The following is a 26,544-nucleotide window of genomic DNA, read 5'->3' as shown; positions in this document are numbered from 1 at the left end:
TTAAGTTTGGTGAACTCTGACTCTGATCTGAAATGCCCAAAGTGCGAAGCGCAAAGCGCAAGTGAGTTTGTGGGCGGGTCTTGGGCGCTGTTGCTATTTTCCCGGTGTGTGAAATAACTCTTGCGCCGGGCGCAAATCAATAAGGGGTTGGTCTGAAGTAGGACATCGCTGTGTCCACCCTCACCGCTGAAAGCCAAGAAACGCAAGCAGTCCAACCCCAAAGTACACTTACAAATCAAGTTCACATACATTAAGGTTTCTTATGAAAACATTTTAATTATTATTTACAAAAAATAAACTTAATACAGCCACACAACAAACTTCTGAAAATATTTTAATTGTTATTTGCATGAGATTTTTTTAATGCAGCCACACAAAATAAATAAAAACTATCACCACGATGCTCAACAAAATGTTTTCCCTTATCTCATGTGTTAAATATTTTTTATTGTAACAATTTATGATTTGCAAAAATAACTGTTGCATTTGTGTAGATTAGATGCAAAGTGTGTGCGCGTTGTGCACGCTATACATTATGGTCAAGCATGCACCCTTAAAATAGCATAATGAACAACGCGCAACGCGCCACTGACTTTAGACTAGTTTTTTCTGGTCAGTGGCGCAACTGTTTTTTGAAACTGCAAAATAGCATCAGGGATGGTTTGCGCCGGAACACGCCTCCTTTTTTGCGCTGAACCGCCCAGGGACTGACTAAGTCAATTGCGCTGGGTGCAAGATAGGGCCCTAGAAATCCCTTAAAGAGTAACTAAACCCTAAACCAACTTTTTTTAGTTAATGATCTGTAAGAATGATGCTTTATTAGTGCTGTTCATTGATTTTAGTAAGTTTTTTGACATTTGGATATAAAGTGTTTCAATACTACAATATATGGTGTAAAAACGTCTGAGTGCTGCCCTCTTCAGGATGAACGGTGGCTACTGCAGTTGAATTTTCCTATTGGATGTTGGGTCCAAGAAATAACTCGTGACGTAAGCAGGTTCAAGCTCACCACGCCCTTGTTACGATCTCACCACACACTTAGTTCGTCCCCTCTATCTCCGTTGGGATCTGCCCACTTTTCTTGCATTTTTCAAATATTGCAGTGGGTGGAGTCAGGCTCTGACCAGGGGTTTAGTTACGCTTTAAACACTTTAGTGTGTTATGCAATATCTTCGTAGAACTTCCACATACCGAAAATCTTGTGTAAATGTGGCATAAGAGTGTAAATAATGACTGAATTTTCATGTTTGTATGTTTAAAAAACATAAATATTTAATTTACCATGCATTTAAAACCATTAAAAGTATAAAACTTACATACATTTTAAAAACATGCCCTCAAAGCAGCAAGCCTCTGACATTTTGATATTGGTGCACTAGTATTGACTAGTGTAAAAAAAGACAAGGACTTATTAGACTTGGTTGTCTGGAGTTTTTAACTTTAAGGCTTTAAACGTAGAATTTAAACTTAGGCTTTTTGTTTATGGGTGGCACTTTATGTGAATGATCTAACAGCATGAATTGCCAATGGCTTGTGATGTCTGTTCAGGTCTAAATGGATAGCAGAAATGTTTGATGGCTGCATAAAGTCATCAAGTCTTTTACAATCTCTTTTTCCCAGTGAAAGAAATGTAAAGGCACAGAGGACAAAGTGAAGTGAGGTGAGGAGTGCCTCTGGTAATGACAAATGTCTTTGGAAACATCATTACCTGTCTCTCCAACGGTCCCTTGAATCCTAAATTAGCTGCCATACGTAGTGCCTGGTCTTCTCGAACCCCTTCAAATATATCTATGACTTCCTGTAGTGAAAGACGGTAAAGAGAATGAGAGAGAAAACCAACCATCTGATGTTTATATTAAAATCAAGACAGCTGCTGGTACAATGCAAACCTCAAAAAAAAAGCTGAAGAACAATGCATATAATAGCTTTACAATAAAAGTCATAAACTTTACATAAACTTAAGACACACAAAATAGAAAATGAATGCATAAGACCAGATATCACAACAAAGCGGTACAAGACTGAGCCACAGATATTACATTTGCTCAAATATGACTGTATAAATATATCGGGTAGATGTGTTTATCAGTGTAAATAGTATTTATCACATTGCATATCATTATTTAATCACATATCTTTTAAACTGTCTATATTATGCTAATATCTGACTCTGTGAAATCCAGGCTAATGTCTCATAATCTAATTTTGAGATTAGGATCAAAGTTTAATTTTATGCATTGATTTCAATCTTTGACATGACCTTACTCAGTCGATATTAAAGATATCAAGGTTATATTTTCACACAATGACATATATTTATTTGGCATATATTTTTTTTATAAACATCACAGAGGCTACACACATCTGAAAGCAACTAAAAAGGAAGTTTTAAATTTTAAAACATGTTCAGACATTAGCATAATACATTTAGTTAAACAAACATGTTAATTTCTCATAGCATTTCCTCCTTAAAACCAAATATTGTACTTCAGTGAGATACAGAGAAGGTGTACCTTAAAGATAAGCTCTGGTGTGGTGGCAGCCACTTCCTCTATGTCAACTCCACCTTGAGGGCTGCCCACCATCACGGGTCCATTACAGGTACGGTCCATCAAGATGGCAAAGTATGTTTCCCTGGAGATATCCAGAGCTTCTGCGACCATCACCTGCTCACCACAAACACAAACACGTCGATGATGGTGGATTTTAAAATGCTGAACATCATTGACAGACAGATTTTTAAAGCAAGGCAAAAGTGAAACTACTTTGGCAGCTGTATGTAGACCCCTACTGCTAATACAATGCAATGCAGACGTTTTGAGGCACGAGATGACGAATAGACCCTTTTACAGCTCACGTGATCAAATAGCCTGCACGTGCAGTTTGGCAACATAAGTGGTGTTGTTCCCCAGTGGTTTTAATGTGTTAGCAATTAAGAAAGTTTATTTAAACAGTTTCCCACCATTAAAACGTCTGGTTGTTGCGCTTGGTTGCACTAATATAATATCTTATATACGTATATATATATATGTATCTGACCACTTTATATTTGGCCACCTGCTAACGTCTTCTATCCACTCCACCATAGTAGCTGTGTTGAAAAAGTTAATTTTTAAAAATAACTTTCTCTATCTGTGTTGCTTCACTGCTAAATCTTACCATACTTCCGTTGCCAATATGTGCACGCATTCGTTGCCAGGTCATCATTGTGTACAAACAGTAAAAGGGTCTATAGGAAAAGCCACCAACAGGCAGGTACAAAAAACAACTATTAAAAATGGCTGACTGACACAGATGGATACAGATGTGAACTAAGAGGTTTTGGGGCTCTTTAATGTAGTTGTGGTGCTCATACGAACGATACTGCCTCCAAATCCTTCTCACTGTCTATTTATAACAATTTCTGATTAGAGATAGTAAAATCTGTATAATAATAGTAATATAATAGGCAGATTTACAAAAAAAGATTTCAGACAGAGGAAGATCAAGAAAGTAAATGCATGAAAAACAAGATGTGCACATCTGAAGCACCCATGTCCATTTTTAGATGCAACAATAGAGAAGATATTTTAATGTTTGCTGTTTTTGTTCATTTCATTTCCTCTAAAAACAGTTTCATCTATTTTATCATCTACTCTCGATCTCTTCTCAATTTATTATAAGACAGAGGAAGAAAACAAGACAGATATGGCAACACAGTTGAGTGAAAAACATCATGCGAACGTGGAGCTCTGATAACACCTCACAGGTTTCTTTCTGCTCCCAATCTGACAACATAATTACAACATATAAAAATGAGTCATTTTCAATCCCGAAGCGATGTTTAAACCTCACTGTAAAGTCGAACAACATCATCTGACGACTTAAGTCCCATTCAAACTGGTCACTGTACTTTTGGTCACTAGCCACGGCCACATCATGTCGCCAAATGTCTCTATGGCTTGGCACTAAAAATAGCAAACACTAAATGTAAATGAATGACTTGCTGTGACTACATGTTCACGTAAATGGTGCTATACTACAAAAGACAAAATTTTCCTTTTCCTCTCAATGAATTCATGAGGAAAACCTCATTATACAATAATGCATCCATGTGAGAAAGAAACCAAAGGGTTCCTGAATAGCAAATGGGGCGTTCTCTCAAACGCAGCGAAGGAAATTAATGTACATGGATGCTGAACGCTTGAGCTCGCATTTCCAAAGCATTTATTTACTTTTGGTGGTTGTATCCCAGCCATGTTCCTTCTAAAAAAAAAACCTTGAATTTATCCTACTCTTCCAGCCGTGCATCCCCACCCACATCCATTGCTCTTTCCCAGGCAGTCTTCTTTTGCAAAATATTTTGGGTAGTCGTGCAAAGGAAGGCTGGCAGCAACAAAATCGAAGTTCAAGGTCATGTTTAAATGCAAGAATAGGAAGACAAACACACGCTAAGTGGAAGAAGCCATCATTACTTCTGGAGGGGGAAAGAGAGAGAGATAATCAGAGATAAACATACGGGGGTAAGTAGGAGTATGGCAGTCTGTGTGGGTATCTGACACAAGGAGAGGCAAAGAAATGATATTTTGGCTTGTTAGTGACACATGGAAATGGCTGTTTACCATTATTCCCTACACACGGAGGTGTGACTCACACGGTTTATTCGTCTCAATGAACCATGACATCCAACTCAGCTAATAGCAAAAGAACAATTCTTAAAAAAGTAAGAGTATAAGAACACTGTAAGAGAAAAACAACTTTAAATGGTATGCATGGTACAGCTCTCTCCTGCAGCCATAAATAAATGTAGGAACAGTGAGAGAAAGTGGAAACATTATTACAATAGTGATTATTTATTGAATGCTATTATGGTGAAATTATACTGAAGTTGCACAAAGTAATAAAATAAAACAAAGAAATAATGCACTTCTCCATACCGTTTTTACTTTGACTCCTTCCTGAGGGGTTTGTTTGGTGGTCAGTTTGTAACCGAGCATCTTAGTGGCAAGCTCTCCAACAACAGCAGGGCTGATGGCAGTAACAAAAAAGTGTGTTAAAAGTTTCACATTTACAGTATAAACTTAAGAGAATGATGAAGAAATGCAGTAGAAATACTAATTTAAAAAAAACAATTATAACAATTTAGGAAAACAAAAAACAAAACTCAAAGTAAAGAAGGTTTCAAAAGAATGGGACCATTTTTTATTGAAACCTAGACAGTATAAGATTATAAAAAACTAAAAACGTAAAAACTATGACATCAAATAAAGAAAATATGTAAGATTTGTCAGTACCTCTAGGTCACTAATAAATCGCTAGTAAAAAGCTGATCTCTGATGCTCATACTATGCAAATTTTGACTGGGCCATACTGACCCCTATTCATATCTCGGTAATTTCCGGATGGCTGGCGGTTTGCAATAAATATCTTTTTACAATGTGGAAAAAACATTTGCAAGTCAAAGCCTTATATAAGATGTCCAATTACTTTTATTTAATTAAGTTTAATTTACCAGTATTGAGCCGGCGCCAGACCATAACTAACAGGGGGGCACTTGGCTTCCAACTGGGGGGGGGCACGCAATAGCAACAATAACTTGCAAAAACAAGACATTAAAACAACAAATACAGCAAGCACACACTAATACAACTGGTACAGACTGTCAGCTCATTTCCCGTATAAAGTGCAAAAGACCACAAACTATGCGCAAAACTATTGAACTTCGACCGTGGCGTGAGCGCAAGCTGAGCTCCGCTGCGCTTGCGCTTTGCTCGACACAACAACAAACGAATGGGTTTCATAGCGCAGTGCACACCGCGTCCTAGCTTTAAAAAAGCCACTTTACCATAATCACGTCTTAATGTTGTAAACGGTCTATAGCCACACTTCGCATTTAAGCTTATGTAATTTAAAACAACGCTTACTTACCTTTAAAATAGCTGAAGACAGCGTGTACGAACATTAAACTTGCTTAAAACAGTGTCCTGTAGATTTGTAAATTCCACCTCGACCTCTAATCTCTGAGTTTGAGCCAGCCTGTGTTTGCATAAAGTCAGATGAAGCAGGCGATGCTGGTTCGTTCTAAATGTTCTAATATCCATATTTTACACAATCCATAAAATGCCGTGAAAAAACACGTTGCTAGTATTAAGTCACAAATATGCTAAAGACGTAAGACGGGTGAGACGCGGCAATACATCCAATCAGAGAAACTGGTCTATTTTAATTAAAGAAAACATATATCAACTATATTTTCCTCATTTGATTACATTACAAGTCATGAAACATTCAATGTTCAATTTATTTTAATTATTCTTGATATATATTAAATTAATAAAAAACTTTAGGGGGGCAGAACAACCTGTCTGGGGGGGGCACTGCATGCGAATGCCCCCCCTTGACTCCGGCCCTGCCAGTATTGTCTCATCCCGTATTCCCGGTCTCAATCTCGCCACATTTTATCCCAATCTTGCGGTCATAATTACTGTGTATCATCTCTATAGTGCACTAGATATACAAAGTGTACACTTTAAAGTATGAAGTGTACTTTGTAAAGTCAAAAAAGTAAAAAAGTTTTGTTTAAAGTCCCCCTGTAGTCGATCATTTTATCACTTAAAACTCATCTTTGAGCATCATAATAGCATAAGTTTATCCTGTGACAGTAATTTCTTCATGCTTTAACACAGCTTAAATTTAACTACACCCTTGCCTCATTTAGTATTCAAATTAGTCTCCGCCTCCAGTTTTTCACACCATCTCCGACCATAAATATATAGAAATAGATGCTACATTCGTCAGTTTCAAACACATATTACTGTTAAGTGATGATGTGATTGGTTACATGTTTGTAACGTAGGATCACGGGAATGAGATTATCTTTGGGAAACTTCATTTTTACTAAGCAATGGTGCTGAATGATGAATTTGCACTAGGTTGTCTAATAGCATATTAAAATCACAACATTGATAAAAACTTGATTTTCACCACAGGGGGACTTTAAGAAAAATCTGCTACTGTATCACAATCCTGCAGATCTTCTGTAGCCACAAAAAGCACTGTGCTCATTTACTAGATAAAATAAGAATAGCGTGAGTTTCAGGACATTTCCTCTGGATGATTCCCTTCACCCTGAACGCAGGAGTACAGCATGGTGACAGTGATGCACGACGCAGGCATTCAGTCATAAATCAGCCCCTACTTGAGGAAACCGCATGGCTTTTGCAAAAGTTTTTAGAGATTGTTATATTTTCCACGCATTAATTCTCAAGGGTTCTTGTTTACAACACTTTACAGTTTCTTTTACACTTAGAATATTGGTTATTGCCACTAAAGCGACAAACATCTGAAAAATCCATTATTATATATTTCGAGGACACCTGCAATGACCTTAGTTATTAAAGGAATAAAACTCAGAAAAGCAAAATATATATGTCAAAAAATGGGCCACTGCACTCACTCTTTTGTTAAATGGACGCCTCCTTTCAGGCCGCTGTCGAACACTCCTTTGCCTCGTCCTCCCGCTAAAATCTGAGCTTTCAGGACAATCTCCTTCGCTTCTAAATGAAAACAAAAAATGATGAGAATGAGTTAGGAAAATAGATCAAGGTAAATGACATGGTGGTTAGTGCATATATGTGCCGCTTATGTGGATAATGCACGTTTGAATTAGGCTTGCAACCATATTGCTTAAAGATACAGTATGTTCCACTCATACCACAGCATATAACAAGCAGACAGAAATGTGTGAGTTTGGGAAAAGAAGTATTTTCAGCAGTAATTTGATTTTAGATATTACACTGATCTCCAAAGGCATGCTTTATGATGCGTCTTCCAGAGCGGTTAACAATTTTCCCATTTTCCACTTATTTCTTTCACCAAGAAAGAAACACTGAAACCCAGCGAAAAGCTGAAGAAATAATACTTTGCCATAAAACACTATAGTTGTATATGAATCATCTTATTGAATTCGAAATGCACTTGAATAATAAAATTGTACCAAGTTGATATATACAGTACATGTTAAATAAATAAATAAATAAATAAATATATATATATATATTTACAATTTCATATTAATCGAATGTTGGGAGAGGTCAAAAATGAGTCAGTAGTCCCTTGTGACTTCCTGCCAAGTGTCAACAACAGTTTGACAATGTTATGATCTGTTTTGCAATGTTATGATCTAGGATCAGAATGAGGTTTGATACATGTCAGTTTTCCACAGCAAGCATCTAACCAGAGTCTCATTGCTGCACAGGCTACAACAGGGACATGAACTGGCACATGGTATAATGACTTCAAAGTCATTAAAGCCTTCATATGATCATAATAGGCTGTCACGGTGGAGAATAATAAATGAGCTCAAGTTGGAGAAATGTGTCATGCAGGCATCTGGGAAATAAGTGGTGAATGAGAAATATTTTAAGTAGCAGAGAAAAAGCTACAGTATATGATGTGATTGACCGGTGCTGTAGACCAATAAGAGCATATAGGGGAAAAAAGGGGTGGAAAGAAGAGTCGCTTCATTTTTCCAGAAGCTGATACGCTTCACTTTTATGCCTTCGGGTATCTGCAAAGACGCTGGTGGCGTCCCCAAGTGTCATTTCATGATGCAGCGTAGATTTCCCTCAAAAGGAAACAGTTAATGTTTTGAGTTTATTTTGCAAACAATATAGAGCTTTTAACACACAGATTATGGAAAATAACACCCCCCTTACGACATTTGTTCACACACATTGGTTTTTGAAAGATGCATATGACAACTAGTCAGAACACTAGATTTAAAGCGAATTATGAGAGAACGTAAATTTTCTGGTGAATTATTTCTTTAAAGGAATAAATAGTCTACTCATTTTCAATATTAAACTATGTAATTACCTTAACTAAAAATTTGTTGATACATCCCTCTGTCATCTGTGTGCGTGCACGTAAGCGCTGGAGCGCGCTGCGACACTTCGATAGCATTTAGCTTAGCCCCATTCATTCAATGGTATCAAACAGATATAAAGTTAGAAGTGACCAAACACATCAACGTTTTTCCTATTTAAGACGAGTAGTTATACGAGCAAGTTTGGTGGTACAAAATAAAACGTTGGGCTTTTCTAAGCGGATTTAAAAGAGGAACTATATTGTATGGCGGAATAGCACTTTTGGGAGTACTTCGACTCGCCTGAGAAGTCCGCTCCCCTTCTCCCTCTCATAATGGGAGAGGGAGGGTGTTACTGCGCCGAGTCAAAGTACTCCCATAAGTGCTATTACGCCATACAATATAGTTCCTCTTTTAAATCCGCTTAGAAAAGCGCTACGTTTTATTTTGTACCACCAAACTTGCTCGTATAACTACTCGTCTTAAATAGGAAAAACGTTAATGTGTTTGGTCACTTCTAACTTTATCTCTGTATGATACCATTGAATGAATGGGGCTAAGCTAAATGCTATCGAAGTGTCGCAGCGCGCCCCAGCGCTTACGTGCACGCACACATGATAGAGGGATGTATCAACTCTTCTTAGTTAAGGTAATAACATAGTTTAATATTGAAAATAAGTAGACTATTCCTTTAAATAGGATGCATGTCAATGCTACGAAACCGTTTAAAATATAATCTGTGCATGGCAAAAAAACTTCTTACATACAAAACCTTAAACAAAAAAAAATTGAATGATCTGGGGTAGTTGTAGTACCAAGATCTGGAATTATTGCAGACTGGGGTCGAACCCCCGTAACCCTGAAAAGTTCTCTCACTTTTTAGGTGCTGATTAAGTCTCACTAACACTGCTGTGTTGCACAAACCACAACTTCACCATTGACTGCAATGCATACATAATTTATCACTGCCACACAGAGCAGATAGCATTGATCATGTGTGTGACCATCAGCGATAAGAATGCAGAAGTTGCAAAACGAGAGATATGGAAGCTGTTGCATCATTAAATCTAAACTGAGAGAGATGTAACGAAACAAGTGAGGAAAGGCTGGTGAGTCGAAAGACTTGGCAGAAGACCTTGTGTCCAAATAAGAGATCTGATAGTGTAAGACAGGACACTACAGCAAACTGGAATGAGATGAGAGCTACAGGAGACACAGATAAGAGTGATATAGAGCAGAAAGAGACAGAGAGAGAGGGGCACAGAGATGTGCTTGTATGTTCAGTTGAAAAACACGAAAGATGAAGAGATGAAAACCTGGAAATGACGACGTGAACAAGATATGCTGTTTATAGGTAATTACAGGTATGTGTACTGACACTGCTTGTGTAAAAATAAGATCTTATAATATCATTAACATTTTAGGGCTACTTAATAGCGTTCATGAGTAAAGTGGCTATTAAAACTGAAAGAGCGCATATATGACTTAATTTTAATTATCAAAAGTGATAATGGCAACCAACCGATATTTCTGAATGACCCGAGACTGGGATTAAGCTGATATAAAACGAAAGTATCTGATGAACACACTGAAAAAAAATTCCGTAGAAATTACAATGTTGTTGCAGCTGGGTTGCCGGTACTTTACCGTAGATTTAAATTTATGTTATTTACTGGCAAGAGTTTGTTCAAAGTTAAATAAATTTTAAATATTAACAAGTCTTTATCTTTACAGAATAAAACTATACAATAACAGCCTCATGCAAAACATTCTGGTAACCAGAAATCATCATCAACCTTTTTCTGTTTTTTGCTTCAGATTTTGTTTCCCAGAATGTTTTGCTTGATGCTGTTTTTTTAGTTTTACTCTGTAAAGACAAAGACTTGTAAATGTTAAATGTACATTTAACTTTGAACAAAATGTTGCCAGTAAAAACATAAATTTAAATCTACGGTAAATTACCGGCAACCCAGCTGCAATTTCAATGGATTTTTTTTACAGTGCATGTAATACGCGCTGAAAGCATCAGGTTAATATAATGATCAAATTTTTAATGGAGGTGGCATTCAGCGGCTTTTGCATCCAAGATCCTCATATTTATATAAGGGTGTTTTTAATCCAGCATATATTTTTCAGAGTAAGTTTTAGAAAGTCAAAAGTGTAATTTAACTCAAAACCTCAAAGTTCAATAATAATATGCTTAGATACAGCATTTGTCAACTGATGACTAGCACTGGTGCTTCCTACATGTTTAACATCATAGTTATTAAATCACGAAGCACCATATTTCCAGAACCTTAGTACATCATGCTCAATCCATCATATGTCAATTATCTTTATTTAGTCAGTTCAGGAGTGATGCTCATGCCAAATGTTGCACTTTAATTCAAAGCACCCATTTATATCTCATGGATTAATGATGTGAGCTGCAAATTAAAAAGTGAAAGAAGCATGAGGCCTGTAGTGATCAGAGCAAACCCAACAATTGACATATTTGCACTTGAATAATTGAAATATTTTATTAAAATGCATTGAAAATGTTGTATGCATGTTGCATTGGTGTGTTTGGTGGTTTATAAACTAAAGGATGCTTAGCAAAAAAATCTTTATGAAGACATAGCCCAGGACAATGACTACAAAAATTATTACAAAAGAGAATCTACAAATGCAGATAAAAATGATTACCTGTGAGATTTTAGTTTTTCTAATTTGTTAGTATATTCGAATAAAACCTAGATTCCCACTGTTGTTTGCATTTCTGACAAAATATTTTGTCTAATAAATACCTTTAAGGTTAGTGTTTTGTCTATTTTGTACCATACAGATCATATTTTTAATGGTTTAATCTGCATTTTCACCCCAGCGACAACCCCAGTGACAAAAAACGTACAGTTTTGTCACTGTTTCACATTTCACTTTTGGCCAGTTCTGTGTGTATGAAGAGTTTGGTTTCAAAACGAGATAACTCTGTTTTTAAAATTTAAGTCAAAACATGTTTATTATCATGTTATAATGTTTATTTTTGTGTTTTATTGTGCTACTTAGTTGTATTTATTAAATTATGATGGCTTTAATCAAAACAAACCAACTGCAATTTGATTAAAATTACGCACAAAAAAAACAAGATTTTTAACTCTTTCGCCACCAGCGTATTTTTTTTTTGTGCCAGCATTTTTTCATGATTTTCACAAAAGTTTAATGCCTTCCAGAAAATTTTATTTTTAAATATATAAACATATTATTAGGGCTGGGCAAAAAAAAAGATTTTTCAATTAATCGTTTTTTTTCCTGTGAACGATTCAAAATCGATTCTCACAGGCCACGAATCAATTTTTTCTCATTTTATTTCGCAAACATTGAATGTTGCCTTGCGCAATGTTACCAAGGAGCGAGAGGCGAGCCTGTCATTCATTCATTCAGTCTATATTCTTATTATAATATAATATAATATTCTATATATTCTTTATTCATTGAGTTGAATCGAGAATCGAGTATAAAAATCGAGTCGAGAAACGGGACCGAAAATCGGACCGAGAATCGAAATCGAATCGTCTTGATAGCTTGTGAATCAAAATCGGAATGATCTGGAACATCTGAATCGATACCCAGCCCTATATATCAAATGAAAGAACAGACCCTCTGCGCTTCCAAAAAAAAAAAAAATTTCATCCTACCTTCATTAGTTATCTTTTTAACAACTCTCAAATATGGGTAGGTTTCTTCAAAAACAACATTTTGATAAATCAATTTTGTTTGTGAAGGACTTTTGTTAGAGATCAGATACAGAGCGATCCCCTAGGGCAGGGGTTCTCAAAGTTTACATTCAAAGGTCCAAATCTGAATTCTCATCATTTTCATAGGTCCGGAAAAACTTTATGTAAATCATTTGTTTATATAACAAATCAACACAAATAGTTTGGGAAAAACATAAGTGTATTTTGCATTTAAAGTAAACATTTTTTTTTTAAACATAAACACAAGAAATATGCCAAAAGTAACCAGGTGCAAAATACAGAGCAACCTAATTAGAGAAATGGCACAGTATGTTCTCCATCAGATGCATAAACCATGGCAAAAAAGGTGTGGTTGGTAGGCAGAGACACTGACCAAAATTAGGGGTGCACCTATAAATTGGCTGATGATGCTTGCTATGCTTCTCAATGAAGTACGGTGAAATGCCGCTACATCCAAAAGCCAGGGGGCGCTCTCGGACAGAAACTTAATATGTGCTGCAGACGAAGAACCAGAAACACGCAGCTCCAGGAAATGTCTTAAGGATATATTTATATTGCTGTTCTTCAAACCTTTTCAGGTATTTTCATGATAATAAAGAATATGTATAATGATTATGTTTGACGAGTGTTGCTTTTTCAAATGCATGTTTTAAATGAATCAAACCAACTGTGATTTCAGATTGATTAGGACTTACTGATCAAAAGCCGTAGTACATGAAGTACCTGTGCATAATATCTGGGTGTGATGGCTACAGCGTCACACAGGAAATTTTTAAATAACTCGTTTTATTTTCGGACCAGGAATATTCTTAAATCTAAAAGGAAAAAAAACTAAACAAATGGTTTACAAGTTTAATATGCATTTGTAAAGTAGCAAATGCACACATTTAATCAATCACATAGAAATGAATGCACTTGTAATATGAAGTGGACGCGGATCCGGATCAAGTTCCCGTCGGGTCCGGATCCGGACCGGAGTCCGGACTTTGAGAACCCCTGCCCTAGGGCGATACTTCTGGGTTTTACAAGTTGCACCCGGTGGATAATAGTGGTATTGCGGAAAGCTGGAAATACAAGTCATTGGCAGGAAAGTGTTTTCTCTTAAAAGATGAGATAACTCGTTAATGGTGGCGAAAGAGTAAAAAAAAAAACAAGAGCTATCTCTTTTGGAACCAAACTCTTCATATACATATTTTCATTACTGTTTCAAAAGTTTAGTAAAAACTAAAACATTTTCCATGATTTAAAAAATCTTTTAGTCTGAAGGTATATGCTCAAATGTTTTAAATTACTTTTATAGCCAAAAACATTATTGTACCAATATATTCATTTCTGTTATTCGAGAACTACAAATTTTGAAGAAAAAATATTTTTGAAAGCGATGTTTTGGACTAAATAATAAAGAAAAAGCACAAGCAGTCAATAAGAGCCCATAATAGATGACAATTCCTTCAACATAGTTTAAAAAGCATCAAGAAGCTGCCTGATAAAATCCTAGGAGTGCATTTCTGGAAACTACACAAATGGTGACTACACTGAAGTAGGCATAAATTCAACATAGTTTTGATTTATTTCAAAATCTTTTGGTCTTGACATAATTGCCATAGTTATATTTGTGATGCATTTAATTTCATAGTTTTGATGAGTTTACCATTATTCTAAAATCTGGGAAATAAAAAGTACAATTAAAAATATATGAACGTAGTGTGTGTTTTTTACTATTTTACTAACCATCCAATCTCATAATTCATACTCATGTTGACAATTCCATCACATCAATCACCAGAGTGACACTTTAAATGCCTCAAAGACAAAGAAACTGGCTTTCTGATTGTTTAACCTGAAGCTACACATCAAGCCACACCATGAAATGATATATGAACTTCATCCAGACATTTTTTTCTCCAGGAGCAGCCTGGAACTCCAGGCACCAGACCTATGCCATCAACCAAGCACAAAATGTTTAACTGCCCAACGATGGCCAATTATAGCAGCCAATCAAAATTGTAACTTGCCATTTCTAAAAAGCTTTTAGGAAAATGTACAATATGCATCTGTGAGCAAGGGTATGCCATCTGTGAATGACATTAGGTTGAGACAAGCCAATTGATAACTATGAGAAACCACATTTTTCATACTTCTAGAAGCAACAAAAAAACATATTTTTAGCTAGCGTGGGCAGGCATATAATAACACTTTGTTACAGAAGACAGACAACACAGCTGGCAGGATTTCTATATTGCAATCCTATTTGAAATTGATTGACATCTTTTGGTAAGCAGGAAATTTGATCATTTCTCAATGAAACTAAGCAACGTTAGCTCCCGGAGACGTGCAGTGACAATACTTTTCATGTAATAACAATTACATAATACTTAATGATTATTCTGTCTCATACTGTGTATTACCGCAACAGACATCTAATTACTTGAAAATCTGTTATCTTGAACAACAGCATTAGCACTGCCAGGTTAACAAAAGGTCGACAAAAAGTTAAACATGGCATTTGTTCAGTAAACTGTATGATTTGCTCATTAACCGAATGCTAAATGAACAGTACGGTACTCATTTAATTCTGGGGATAATTTGCATTACTGTCATTTCATTATTTAAAATGAATAAAGCATTAAAAATTCCCCCTTTGGGCCACAATGCTTACTGAAGTAAAACACTAATATTTTCTCTCCCTATAGCATAATGTTTTCCGCACTCCCATGTATTATAAAAAGAAAAAACATGCAGGGACAAATATGTTTATACGGTTTCAATCGCATCAGAAGTAATTGAAGTAATACAGTCACTTCCTCTCAGCCCTGGAATTGCTCATTAATGAACTCAAATTAACTTGAAGCCTATGTACCAATGACAGCATTCAGCAGAGCTGGGCGTTTATTTCTGCTTGACTGTTTCCCATTCCCTTGCCTCTAATGTCTCCCTGACTGTGGACATGACTGCGGGGTAAAAGAAACAGAAGTGTCCCGTTGTTTGATATTCAGCGAAAGCAATGGGGTGTGGTACAGGGCGACTGTATGATATCAGACAGCGAAGAGAGAACAGAGGGGAGTCAAGATCCCTTATGTGTGTTTAATACAGTAAAATGGGTCAGGAGAAAAAGAAACATGCTAAACAGATAGCCCACTGAGGTAACCAAACATTGGAAAATGAAACATCTTGTGCTAACACAATCACAGAATGTTCTGGAGCTCTGTGGGCATTATAGTAGCAGTGATTACGGTAAATTACTGTACTTTCTTACCCATAGTTGTCGTCATCATAAGCCCCAAAAATGATTGTAAACATCAATGACTCAAATGCTGACTGCTGAAAGGGTCATGCCATCTCACATGCTCAGATGACTCACTTTTTTTAGCAGGAATATTCAATGCGGATCTGTTTAGGAAAATATCAGGAAAGCGGTACTCGAATGGAACCGGTTAAATTTGTGACTGATGAAGCGAAAATGAATTATTAACCAACCTTGAAATAACTTTTAAAGTGTTGTTTTCATTCACAAAAAAAGTTCTGCACACTGTACAGTACGTCTTTATGTGCCTCATCTAATTTGAGAATAAAAAAAGTACCACATACAGAACAAACCCATGACCTGCTTGAGCCAATGTGCCGCAGTGTTTGCCACCTCTTGACATCCTCATCTGCTTCACCCTACACCGAAAACAAGCCATACCAGGAACAACAATCTGGCTCCAACTCCAGTCTAATGATGTCCGTATGCTTGAAAACAGAGCAGAGGTTGATAAGAGAGCGCCACTTCTGCTGTCTCAAGTTTCAGTGTGCGTTATTTCAACTTCAGCTGTCACCATGTCACTGACTGCCAAGTTCTTGTTAAATTTATCCACCTGCTCCTCGTCACAATCCTTCATAATGATCTCCAGCCTCCTTCAGAGTGTTTATACGAGCAACAAAAGAAAGGAGAGACCGGAGTTTCGGCTTTGTGTACCATTTAAACTGGTTGGAGAAGAGGACAACTATGCTACCTTGACATTTTTGAGAAACTATTTATATTAGGTAACTATTTTTAAGAAAACGCTACAGAAAGCTATAACACACACAAAAAAATGATTGCATGCTAATTTATGTCTTGTTTCAGTGTCATCATGTAAATGAATTCTTTGTCTGAGGCTTTCTATTAAACTGATAATATATACACACTAGGAAGTTTGCATAAAGTGTAAAATAATAGTACTGTAGGGAAACTAAAGATTCAGTTCTGCTCTGTTTCATTGAACAAGTTTTAGATCCCTAACATTTACATGTATGCTTTAGCAGACACTATTATTCAAAGTGACTTAAGCTGGAAGTATTAAAGGATAATTCCGGTATTGGAATTGGATGAACTACGGTGATGGACGCTGAAATTTTGACAATGGGTCGTGTTTTGAAATTTTGACTCGTTTAGAAGCGTCTCTTCACTGCTTCAGAATGGAAGTCAATGACCATGCACAAACATGTCATTAAAACAACACTTAATGTTCATTTTCAAAACTGTACTACTCACCGAGTGGTCCGTGGTGTTAGTTGATGATTAAAAACAAATATATCGGCTCAATGTATGATTTCAATCCGTGTAATTTGCTATAGTGGAACTATTTGTTCAGATACCTCACAACCGCGTATATACTTCCGCCCTATATTTGAGTCTGAAGCGTCAGCACACTCCTGACCACTTGATGGCGACAACCACTTTGCCATACAAGTACGCTCGGTGTCTAGCGTATAGACAGTCACAATCAAGCTCAACTTTTAAACCTAAGGCTGGTCACTGAGCCATCAAATATAAGAAACATTTCTTCTGAGAGAAACCGAGCAAAAAAACTACAACCACATGTAAACAGACCCCTTTTCTGTTTCTGGCGGCGGAGTGATATATCAGCGATCAATGAGTCTTCCAAGAGAAGTCAAAGGAATTTTACAAAATGCCAAATAAAACACGACAGAAACTGTATTTCGCTACACTACTTGTTTTTAATCATCAACGAATTAAATGTCTGTGTACACGTAAGGGTCAAATAAACAATGCTTTGTAAGGCTGTGCATTCGACCGTGTGTGTACGTTCATATACACATAATAAAAAAAAACATACTATACTGCTAGCTTTAAAGTGCATTCATCTATTCCTTATTTTTTGGGACCGAACCCCCTTGACCTTTCACTGCTAACTCACTGCTCTACCAGTTGAGCTACAGGAACACAACCTAACAGTTATTATATGATTAACTTTACAGCAATGGGCGATATTAAAACTTGCAGTTGGTATAAAGTTTAACCAAACCAAATATAGACAGCACTCCTCTAGCTGTAAAAAAAAAATGAATAGGTCAGCAAGAATCCAACGAGCACAAAACGGCAATACCGCTTTAATAAATTATCTCAGTCTCTCACAGCCCCTCAAATAATCCATATTTAGCATTTTAGACTTTGTCTCTAAGCATTTTTCATACGTTTTCATCATCTCTATTCTTATAGTCGTCTCGCTCTCCATTCTCCGCCTGTCCGCGGCAACATCTGGCAATGGGAACATTGTGCTGCTGTAGGAAATGGCAAATCTGTTCGCAGTGCCCTTGCGTGTGCCACATTAACCTTACTTCAAATCTCACCCACCCACATCAGTCACGCCAAATGGAAATGTGCTGCTTGTGTAGCACGTGAATGTGGCCATTTTAAAGCTTGCAAGTGTGCTTGCCTGTGAGAAAGTGAGGTGAAATGAAATGTAAATTGCGGCTCGGTTTTGCATGGCCACTGAAACAAACCTGCAAAAGAATGGAATTTTTCCAAGTATCCTGGCAGGGAATGACAGCGAGAAACTTCTATTTATTATCCGTCTTACCTGTATGACAGGCTTGGGCACTGAAATCACGTCTATCCTGATGCATACTTGGAACTTTGGTAGGACTCAGCGAATGATATTGCTGACTTATAAAAATGTCCGAGACTTGATGTTTTCATAAAGCTTGTATTCGGCAACACAAATGCCAAAGTATTTACTAGTTTTACGACTTACTTCGCCTGACTGACGTGTTATTTTAAAAGCAGTTACCTACAAAAAGCCAAGGTGATTTTTCATGTCAGGATGATCAAACAGAGGCCTAATTGGTTGTTACTGCACTACATACACAAGCCGAACTAATTTAAAAGTCAAAACTTTTCCGAAATCTCAAACATAATGTTTTCTGATCTTCCGAGTCAATACAGATGATCAACTGTCCATTTCACAAGCGCTAACAAGATCCAGATTGGTTATCCTTGGTTTTCTTGCATGGTAAACATCCATTTTTGTAAGGGATTAGTCCAAGAGAGATTGCGCTGGCTCCCGAAAAGCATTTTTCAAACTCACCAGAGGAGGCTGAAGTAATTAAGTGAGAAAAGTTTCCTCAGGGACGCTGTGGGGCTTTCATTACCCTTTCTGATTCATTGTCCCGACACAATATCAAACTGAAGAAAAGAGAGCGAGAGAACGCTGACTTTCATTCGGAGACAGGCTGGCCGTGATGGAGCTGGAACGAGTGTGTAAATCCGGGTGCTGTATCTGACCTCCGGCTAGCTCGCTGCTTTATTCCACCCTCTGGAACACTCCACAAGCTGTCAACATCCATGTCCATGTCAATCAACGCCGCTGTCGTATCCCTATCTCTCCTCAGTTCCCAGATAAAGAGCAAAGCTATTGCTCAAATCGAACTGACTCACATAGCAAGAGATGTTGGCCAGAAACTCTGCAGAAAAACATCAAATTGTCTAAACAATGTCAGGTTATCCAGTGTTCAGAACCAAAATACGTTAGTGAATATATTTACAAACCTGTGGTAGCTAGTGGGGGTACATTGCGATTACTGATGCTTTTAAATGCATTCAAAACACATGCTACAGTAATGACATCACAAAGTGTGTTCATTCTTAACTCTTTCACCGCCAGCGTTTTTAAAAAAAAGTTGCCAGCCAGCGCCAGCGTTTTTCATGATTTTCACCAAAGTTTAATGCCTTCCAGAAAATGTTCTTCTTTAAATATATAAACATACAATATACCAAATGAAAGAACAGACCCTCTGCTTTCAAACAAAAAAAAACCGTTTCATCCTACCTTTAGTGGTTCTTTTGCAATCAGCTTTTGAATATGGGTAGGTTTTTGCAAAAACACCATATTTTGAGCAAAAAGCAGAGATAATTCAATTTTTATGACGGACTTTTCATAGAGATCCATTCAGAGCGATCTTTAAAACAGACACGGACATGCAGCAGCTTGCCATAGGGCAATACTTCCGGTTTTAAAAAGTTGCGGGTGGATAATAGCGACCTGGTGGATAATAGCGGTATTGCGGAAAGACGGAAAATCTCGTCATTGGCGGGGAAGCGTTTTCTTTTAATTGACGAGATATCTCGTCAATGGCGGGGAAAGAGTTAAAGACCTCTCTCAGATAGCTCTATTAGGGTGTGGGATTTTAAACAAGTGGTTTTGCACCTATTTGGCTCCCCCTACTGGCTTAACTTGCAATCTCATTACTGATTGGCTGACTTTGCTGCCACTCAAAAAAATTTGCCAATTATTTTAAAGTGGAGGGGTGGTGAGATGCCTGTGATGTCATAAGGATCCGTTTTCGAGATTGGACTGTTTTCTGGCTGACATTTCTAAAAGAGGAATTTCTATGAGACTGAGATGTTTAGCATGTCTAGCACTTTTTGTATGTTCGTGAATGCGGGTAGACAACCATTATTCAACAAAGACAAGGTAAAAATTGTTTTTCATTCTCTGTCCCCTTTAAGAGTAGAAGACAAACATAAGGTTGAATATTGGTTGTTTAGCTTAAAGGTGACAAAGACTGATTGACTGGGGTATTTATCCTTGTTCTGTGATGTGGCATGTAGACAACAACATTTTGGTTGGGTCTGTAATGCCTCAAAAGCTTCCTAAAAACCTCTCTCAGAAAGCTATATTAGGGTGGGGGTGAGAGGTCAGAAGTATGCAAATTATTTTGAAGGGGAGGGAATTAAATGAGAGTTGGGGGGCAGCGAGATGCATTTTACGTAATATGCATCCATTGTTCAGATTGGGCCATTTTCTGGCGGACATTTCTAAAGGAGGAATTTCTATGAAATGGAGATGCTTAGAATATCTAGCACTTTTCGTATGTTCGTGAATGCGGGTAGATTACCCTTATACAACTAAGACTTAAGATAAAAATGTTTTTTTCATTCTCTGTCCCCTTTAAAAGTCCATATTTTACTTATCGCATTTGAATATTGCATTGTCAAAACTAGCATAAATTTTCTCTGACATTGTAATCGTCTGCTGAAATCGTGCGACAACCCTAAGCAGCAATAACACCCTGTTTCCAAGCTTGACAGACAGCAACCTATTTCAAGGAGGGATTTGTATTTACCTTATACAGCAGCCTGTTGGAAAAAGCAAAAAATGAAAGAACAAACGCAGTGTGGGAAGGGAACAAAAGCGAGTGCATTTCTCCTCCTAAATTTGACGCTCAATGGACCATGGAATACTTCTAATAAAACATGCAATTTAGAGCCCACATCATCCAAGTAATGGTGTCGCACCTTCTGCTTGTAGACGCTGGCAGCACTGTGAGGTCTGGGGGCGTGAGGTATGATAATGTGCCATGTGTAATATCAACGCAGCCGAGCCGTCAACAAACTGAAATTACATTTTGATTTGTGAGCTCCCTCAAACACAGCATGTATTCCCTTTGTGTGTATTTGTACAATAATTTGAAAGGCATTTTTAACAACCACTGCACAAATCATTTCTCCAATTACAATTCTTTATGATCCAATGTGGAGCTTTTTGTGTTGCGAGGAGACTATTTGGCCATTTTGAAAGCCTTAACTTTCCTTTTGGTGTTAAGTAGTACAGTTATTTAAGTAATAAGTTGCCAGCTCCTGAAAGAAAAATGTAATATGCATGTACTTAGTTTTGTCTGCAGTATTAAATAGAATTAATATTAAAGGGATAGTTCACCCAAAAATGAAAATTCTGTCATCATTTACTCTCTCTCCTGTTGTAACAAACCTGTTTAAATTTCTTTGTTCTGATAAACATCAAAGAAGATATTTTGATGAATGTTTGTAACCAAACCAATCACAGGCCCCATTGACTTCCATAGAAAGATAAAAGAATACTATGGAAGTCAATGCAACCTTAAATATGTTCCGTTATGTTCATCAGAACAAAGAAATTAATACAGGTCTGTAACAACATGAGAGTGAGTAAATGAAGACAGAATTTTCATTTTTAGGTGAACTATCCCTTTAACATTGTACAGTACATGTTGTGCGCTAATGAAACTAGCAACACCTAGATATATATAAAAAAAGACACCTAAAAGTATACAAATGTTGACCTCACTAATCGAATTGAATAAAAGTTGATGATAGTTAACTATTGGAAAGGTGACACAGTCATTGGGTATTATAAAAGCTTTTTCATATCTTTTAAATCTAAGATCAGAGAAAGCAGTAGGACCAGCCATCAAACAGCGCCTATCAAAGACATTCTTCGAAAAAATCAATGATAAGAGCAACTAAACCTGGAAAAAAAGGCCATTGTATATAATGAAGGAAAATAAAGGCTATCAAAAATTAATTTTCAAAGAGCCAGACGTGTTAATTGAACAGAAAGCATTTCACAGGTGAGGATAAAGAAGAGGAGTTTGTTGTGGAAGCTCTACAACATTGCAAAAATGATTAGTTAATAGATCAGCTATTATTATTAAGGTTGACACAAGCAATTTAAACCCACAAAATGGCTCTTCTACCTGACAGACATCACCAAAATAGGTGTCCTGACAAATCGCAATTGTCTCTGTGACAGCCCTGGCTCCATCAACAGCACAAGAGAATCTGTGCCTTGCCTGCGAGCTTGGAAGTAAATCCGCCTGTCAATCATTTTGCATGTTCAGGTTAGTTCACATGCCCTTATTTGAATGGCTAAATCTGGCAGAAGATGGTTTCTATTACAATGTTAATACAATGCATTGTTTATGGAGTTTGCAAGACAATTGACTTTCTGATCTCTTAATTTGGTTTTGATATCGAGAGTGCAGATTCGAACTTCCAGACCAAAAGTTATTACATAGAAAAAAATGCTTAAAGAGATAGTTCATCCAAAAAGGAAAATAATTTCATTATTGACTCACCCTCATGTCGTTCCAAACTTGTAAGACCTCCTTTCATCTTCGAAAAACAGTTTAAGATGTTTTATATTTAGTCCAAGAGCTTGTTGACCCTTCATTGAAAATCTATGTACGGTATACTGTCCATGTCCAGAAAAGTAATAAAAACATCATCAAAGTGGTCCATGTGATATCAGTGGGTCAGTTAGAATGTGTTGAAGCACCAAAATACATTTTGTTTCAAAAATAACAAAAATTACGACTTTATTCAGCATTGTCTTCTCTTTCGCGTCTGTTGTGAAGCGCATGCGCAAGACTAAAGTCACAGGACTGCAGTGAAGCGGATGACGTGTTATCCTCAGATATGTTTGCAAAGTTTTTTTTTTCAAACCTACAGCATGTGTCTCCCTTAGACTGTAAACAAAGCCCAAGCACACAAAAAAAAAAAAAAAAAAAAAAAACAGCTGGGGCGCACCAGATAACACGTCAGCCGCGTCGTACGTCATCCACGTGACTGCAGTCACATGACTTTAGTCTTGTGCATGCGCTTCACAACAGATGTGGAAGAGAAGACAATGCTGAATAAAGTCGTCATTTTTGCACCAAAATGTATTTTCGATGCTTCAACACATTCTAACTGACCCACTGATGTCACATGGACTACTTTGATGATGTTTTTACATTATACGACCTTTCTGGACATGGACAGTATACCACACATAGATTTTCAATGGAGGGTCAGCAAGCTCTCGGACTAAATATAAAACATCTTAAACTGTGTTTCCAAAGATGAACGGAGGTCTTACGAGTTTGGAATGACATGAGGGTGACATTATTTTCATTTTTCAGTGAACAATCCTTTTAATATGATACACACAAATCGGCTAAAACTGGCAGATTGCAATGCGCCCTTTGCAAAAAGTTTTATAGCAATAAAAAATCTATTTCTCATAATGCTAAACATATTTGCATGCAGTATATACCATGACATAAACAATGGCATGCACTATATCTCAATGTAACAATCATGATATATCCCATTATGGGATGGCAGTCAGCTCCACTTATCCAACATATGCCGTGTGCGAGGTGGCTCTCAGAAATAAGGAAAGACTCAGCAGATGGTGTGTATGCAGCAGAGTGTAGGGTCGGCGGAGAGACATATGGTGTGATGCCACTGATGAAGAGCTTTGAGTGGAGAAGTGCGAAAAGAAGAAGAGGCTTTGAGGTCCACTGAGAGCTAAAGCTGACGATTTTACCAAACTGGACAACGGGAATGGCAGCAACAGACAAGTGCATCATTTAGAAATCAGGCTTTATTTTTGTTATTAATCTTTTGGTTTCTGATTCAAATGGTATCTTAATAGGCTTAAATTACTAACTCAACTATGGTTGCCTGGCTTCTACCATACCAAGATTTTGGATATAGCAAGACTGAGCGCTGCTATTCCTATAAAAAGGAGACAATGCAATGCACCATGGTTGCTATGGCGAGGGAGTCCAACCTTTCAGTTAAAAAAAAAATTAATAATCGATAATGACTGGTGCTTCTCTATGGGAGGGGATCTATATACAATGCGCAATTTGAGCTTCAAGTCCCCATGAACCGGTTGTCGTGATCTACTTTACTTCCATGTTGTGACGTATTTCTGGGTGAAGCATAATATCACACAAGGAAAAGGTGGGTGCGGCTTGTGTTTTCCATTGTGCTTTGATTGGATATTGAAAAGTAGGCTTTGTATTCAGAACTGCATCAGACTGACAATTGGAGGAGGTGGAGTTAACGTATGCTCCCACACAACCGTCTAGCTAACGTCATCAATGAATGATCGACAGCAGAAGGGCGGAAGGACATTTTTTTGTTTTTTATTGAAGTTTATGAGGGCACAGGATTTTTTAAAAATAATGACTTATACATTTTTTTTATAAAATAACACTGCAATATTACATAAAAAATAAGGATTGTCAGTTTTAATTTCATTGGGACTTTAAGAAACGTGGTGCCGTTGATGTCAGGTTTAATTGTTTCTCCATATAAGTAAGTCTTGCATGACTGAAATTACTGCCCGTAGGTATTTCAAACATGGCCGCCTAGTGGTGCGTCTTTCCTTAAGGAACTGGGACCATTTACCAGCGACTACAATGTATACTTTCAGAGTTAGAAACAGTTGAATGATTTGCTACTGTTTTTAACACTTATGCTGCAAACACACCCAACATGAGCACTGCGTTTCTGTGTGTTATTATCCCCTTCTGACATCACAAGGGGAGCCAAATTTCAATGACTTATTTTTTCACATGCTTGCAGAGAATGGTTTACCAAAACTAAGTTACTGGGTTAATCTTTTTTTACATTTTCTAGATTGATACAATCATTGGAGACTACAGCACTTAAACATGGAAAAAGTCAGATTATCAAGATATGGCCCCTTTAAGTTTCAACTCAACCTTGAGCACACCTATATCTAGTTTGGATTTACTTGGAGTTCAAATGTCTGATCTGTGGTTGGTTGCATTACATGTTGTTCAGTCAATTTATGTCAGTTCTCATCTAGAATAAGGTTCAATGTGGACCACACTGGCTATACAAGACTGTAATGTCTCATACCACAATTTAATAAAAGCACACCCTACTCAAGAAACTTTAAAAGTAGTGTTGAGAATGAAATTAATCTGTACTAACAACAGCTTAGCTTAGATCTGTGAAACACAGGCCTTGCTATACAGGACTTTGAGAAACATCTGACAAGATATAAAAAGGATGACAACCTCACGTCTGTGTAATAGCGTGATGATAGAAAATGGGGCACAGGTGCAATGTCCTTGAAAACTCTCTAGGCTACATTTTCAAAAAGCGTTGCCCTGTTAATTATTCCCCATAAAGTTCAAAGCAGCTTCTGTGATTGATAATGCTCTCAATCTGGATGACGTGAGAAAGCTGTTAAGAAAATATAATCGGCTGAAGATAAAGCATTGAGAGTCAATTTTTCCCTCGGCGTAATGACTGCCTTGTCAAACGTAGCCGGAGTAACTCATGTCACCTTAATCAAAATTTCCCATGAGGCTACTACCAAAACATTCTCCTCTTAAAGTTGCCTTAAATTCTCATGCCAAACTCGATGTAAAATCCGGAGACGAGAGTCAAGCCCTTCTGTATTATGGCGTATACTTCTGTCTCTCTCTTTTCAGGGTTGTTGAATGTCAAAGTAATTCAGCATGCGGCTGTAAGTTGACACATGAAACTTACCGCCTCCCTAATAAGGACACATGAGATTTGACTGCCATGCATAAACCATTGCTGTTTACTTTGAATATTCATACCTTACTGAAATGTATTAATACAGCTCTCTCCTGTTAATTGTTTTAGTCTAACTCGCTTCCCTCTGTCATTTTAAACAAGCTCTGATTTCTGAATTAATAAGTGAAGAAAGAAAAGCTGGAGTAAGAAGTTTGTGAGAGAAGCGCATTAAAGACATAGATACAAGGAGAAACACCTGCAAGGTATAACTAAGCCAGACCTTAGGATTTGTTTGTCTGGATTTGAAAATGAATGTCTGTCTGGACCAAAAAGTTTCAAAATACCTGGATCTGTTAGTGCTCTTATTCATCTAAATGACACTTGCTTGGCTTGGACTGAATTTCTTGGAAGTATGCAAGGGAGTAATTGGGGCCATTATGGGTATTAATGAGTTAAAAACAATGTATTTTAAAGACTAATGACTTGATATAATGCCAATATAAGTGATATAACACAACTAAATAGTGTCAAGTAGGGGTGCACGATTCAGAAAATTTCACGATTCGATTCGATTCTGATTTTTAGGCTCA

At 37.1% G+C, this 26,544-nt stretch overlaps 1 protein-coding gene across 1 annotated transcript in view; it reads right to left on the bottom strand.

The window, feature by feature from the left end:
- Positions 1-26,544, bottom strand: part of suclg2 (succinate-CoA ligase GDP-forming subunit beta) — a 118,860-nt gene that overhangs the window by 62,452 nt on the left and 29,864 nt on the right. Inside the window, exons 3-6 of the mRNA XM_065241536.2 lie at positions 7,436-7,535; positions 4,917-5,007; positions 2,514-2,666; positions 1,709-1,798 (exon numbers count right to left, since the gene is read on the bottom strand). Of these exons, the coding sequence (XP_065097608.1) occupies positions 1,709-1,798; positions 2,514-2,666; positions 4,917-5,007; positions 7,436-7,535 (434 nt within the window). The remainder of the gene's footprint in view (positions 1-1,708; positions 1,799-2,513; positions 2,667-4,916; positions 5,008-7,435; positions 7,536-26,544) is intronic.

The sequence above is a fragment of the Paramisgurnus dabryanus genome, chromosome 14 (assembly GCF_030506205.2).
Source record: "Paramisgurnus dabryanus chromosome 14, PD_genome_1.1, whole genome shotgun sequence".
NCBI lineage: Eukaryota > Metazoa > Chordata > Actinopteri > Cypriniformes > Cobitidae > Paramisgurnus > Paramisgurnus dabryanus.
This window is presented reverse-complemented; position numbering and strand designations above follow the sequence as displayed.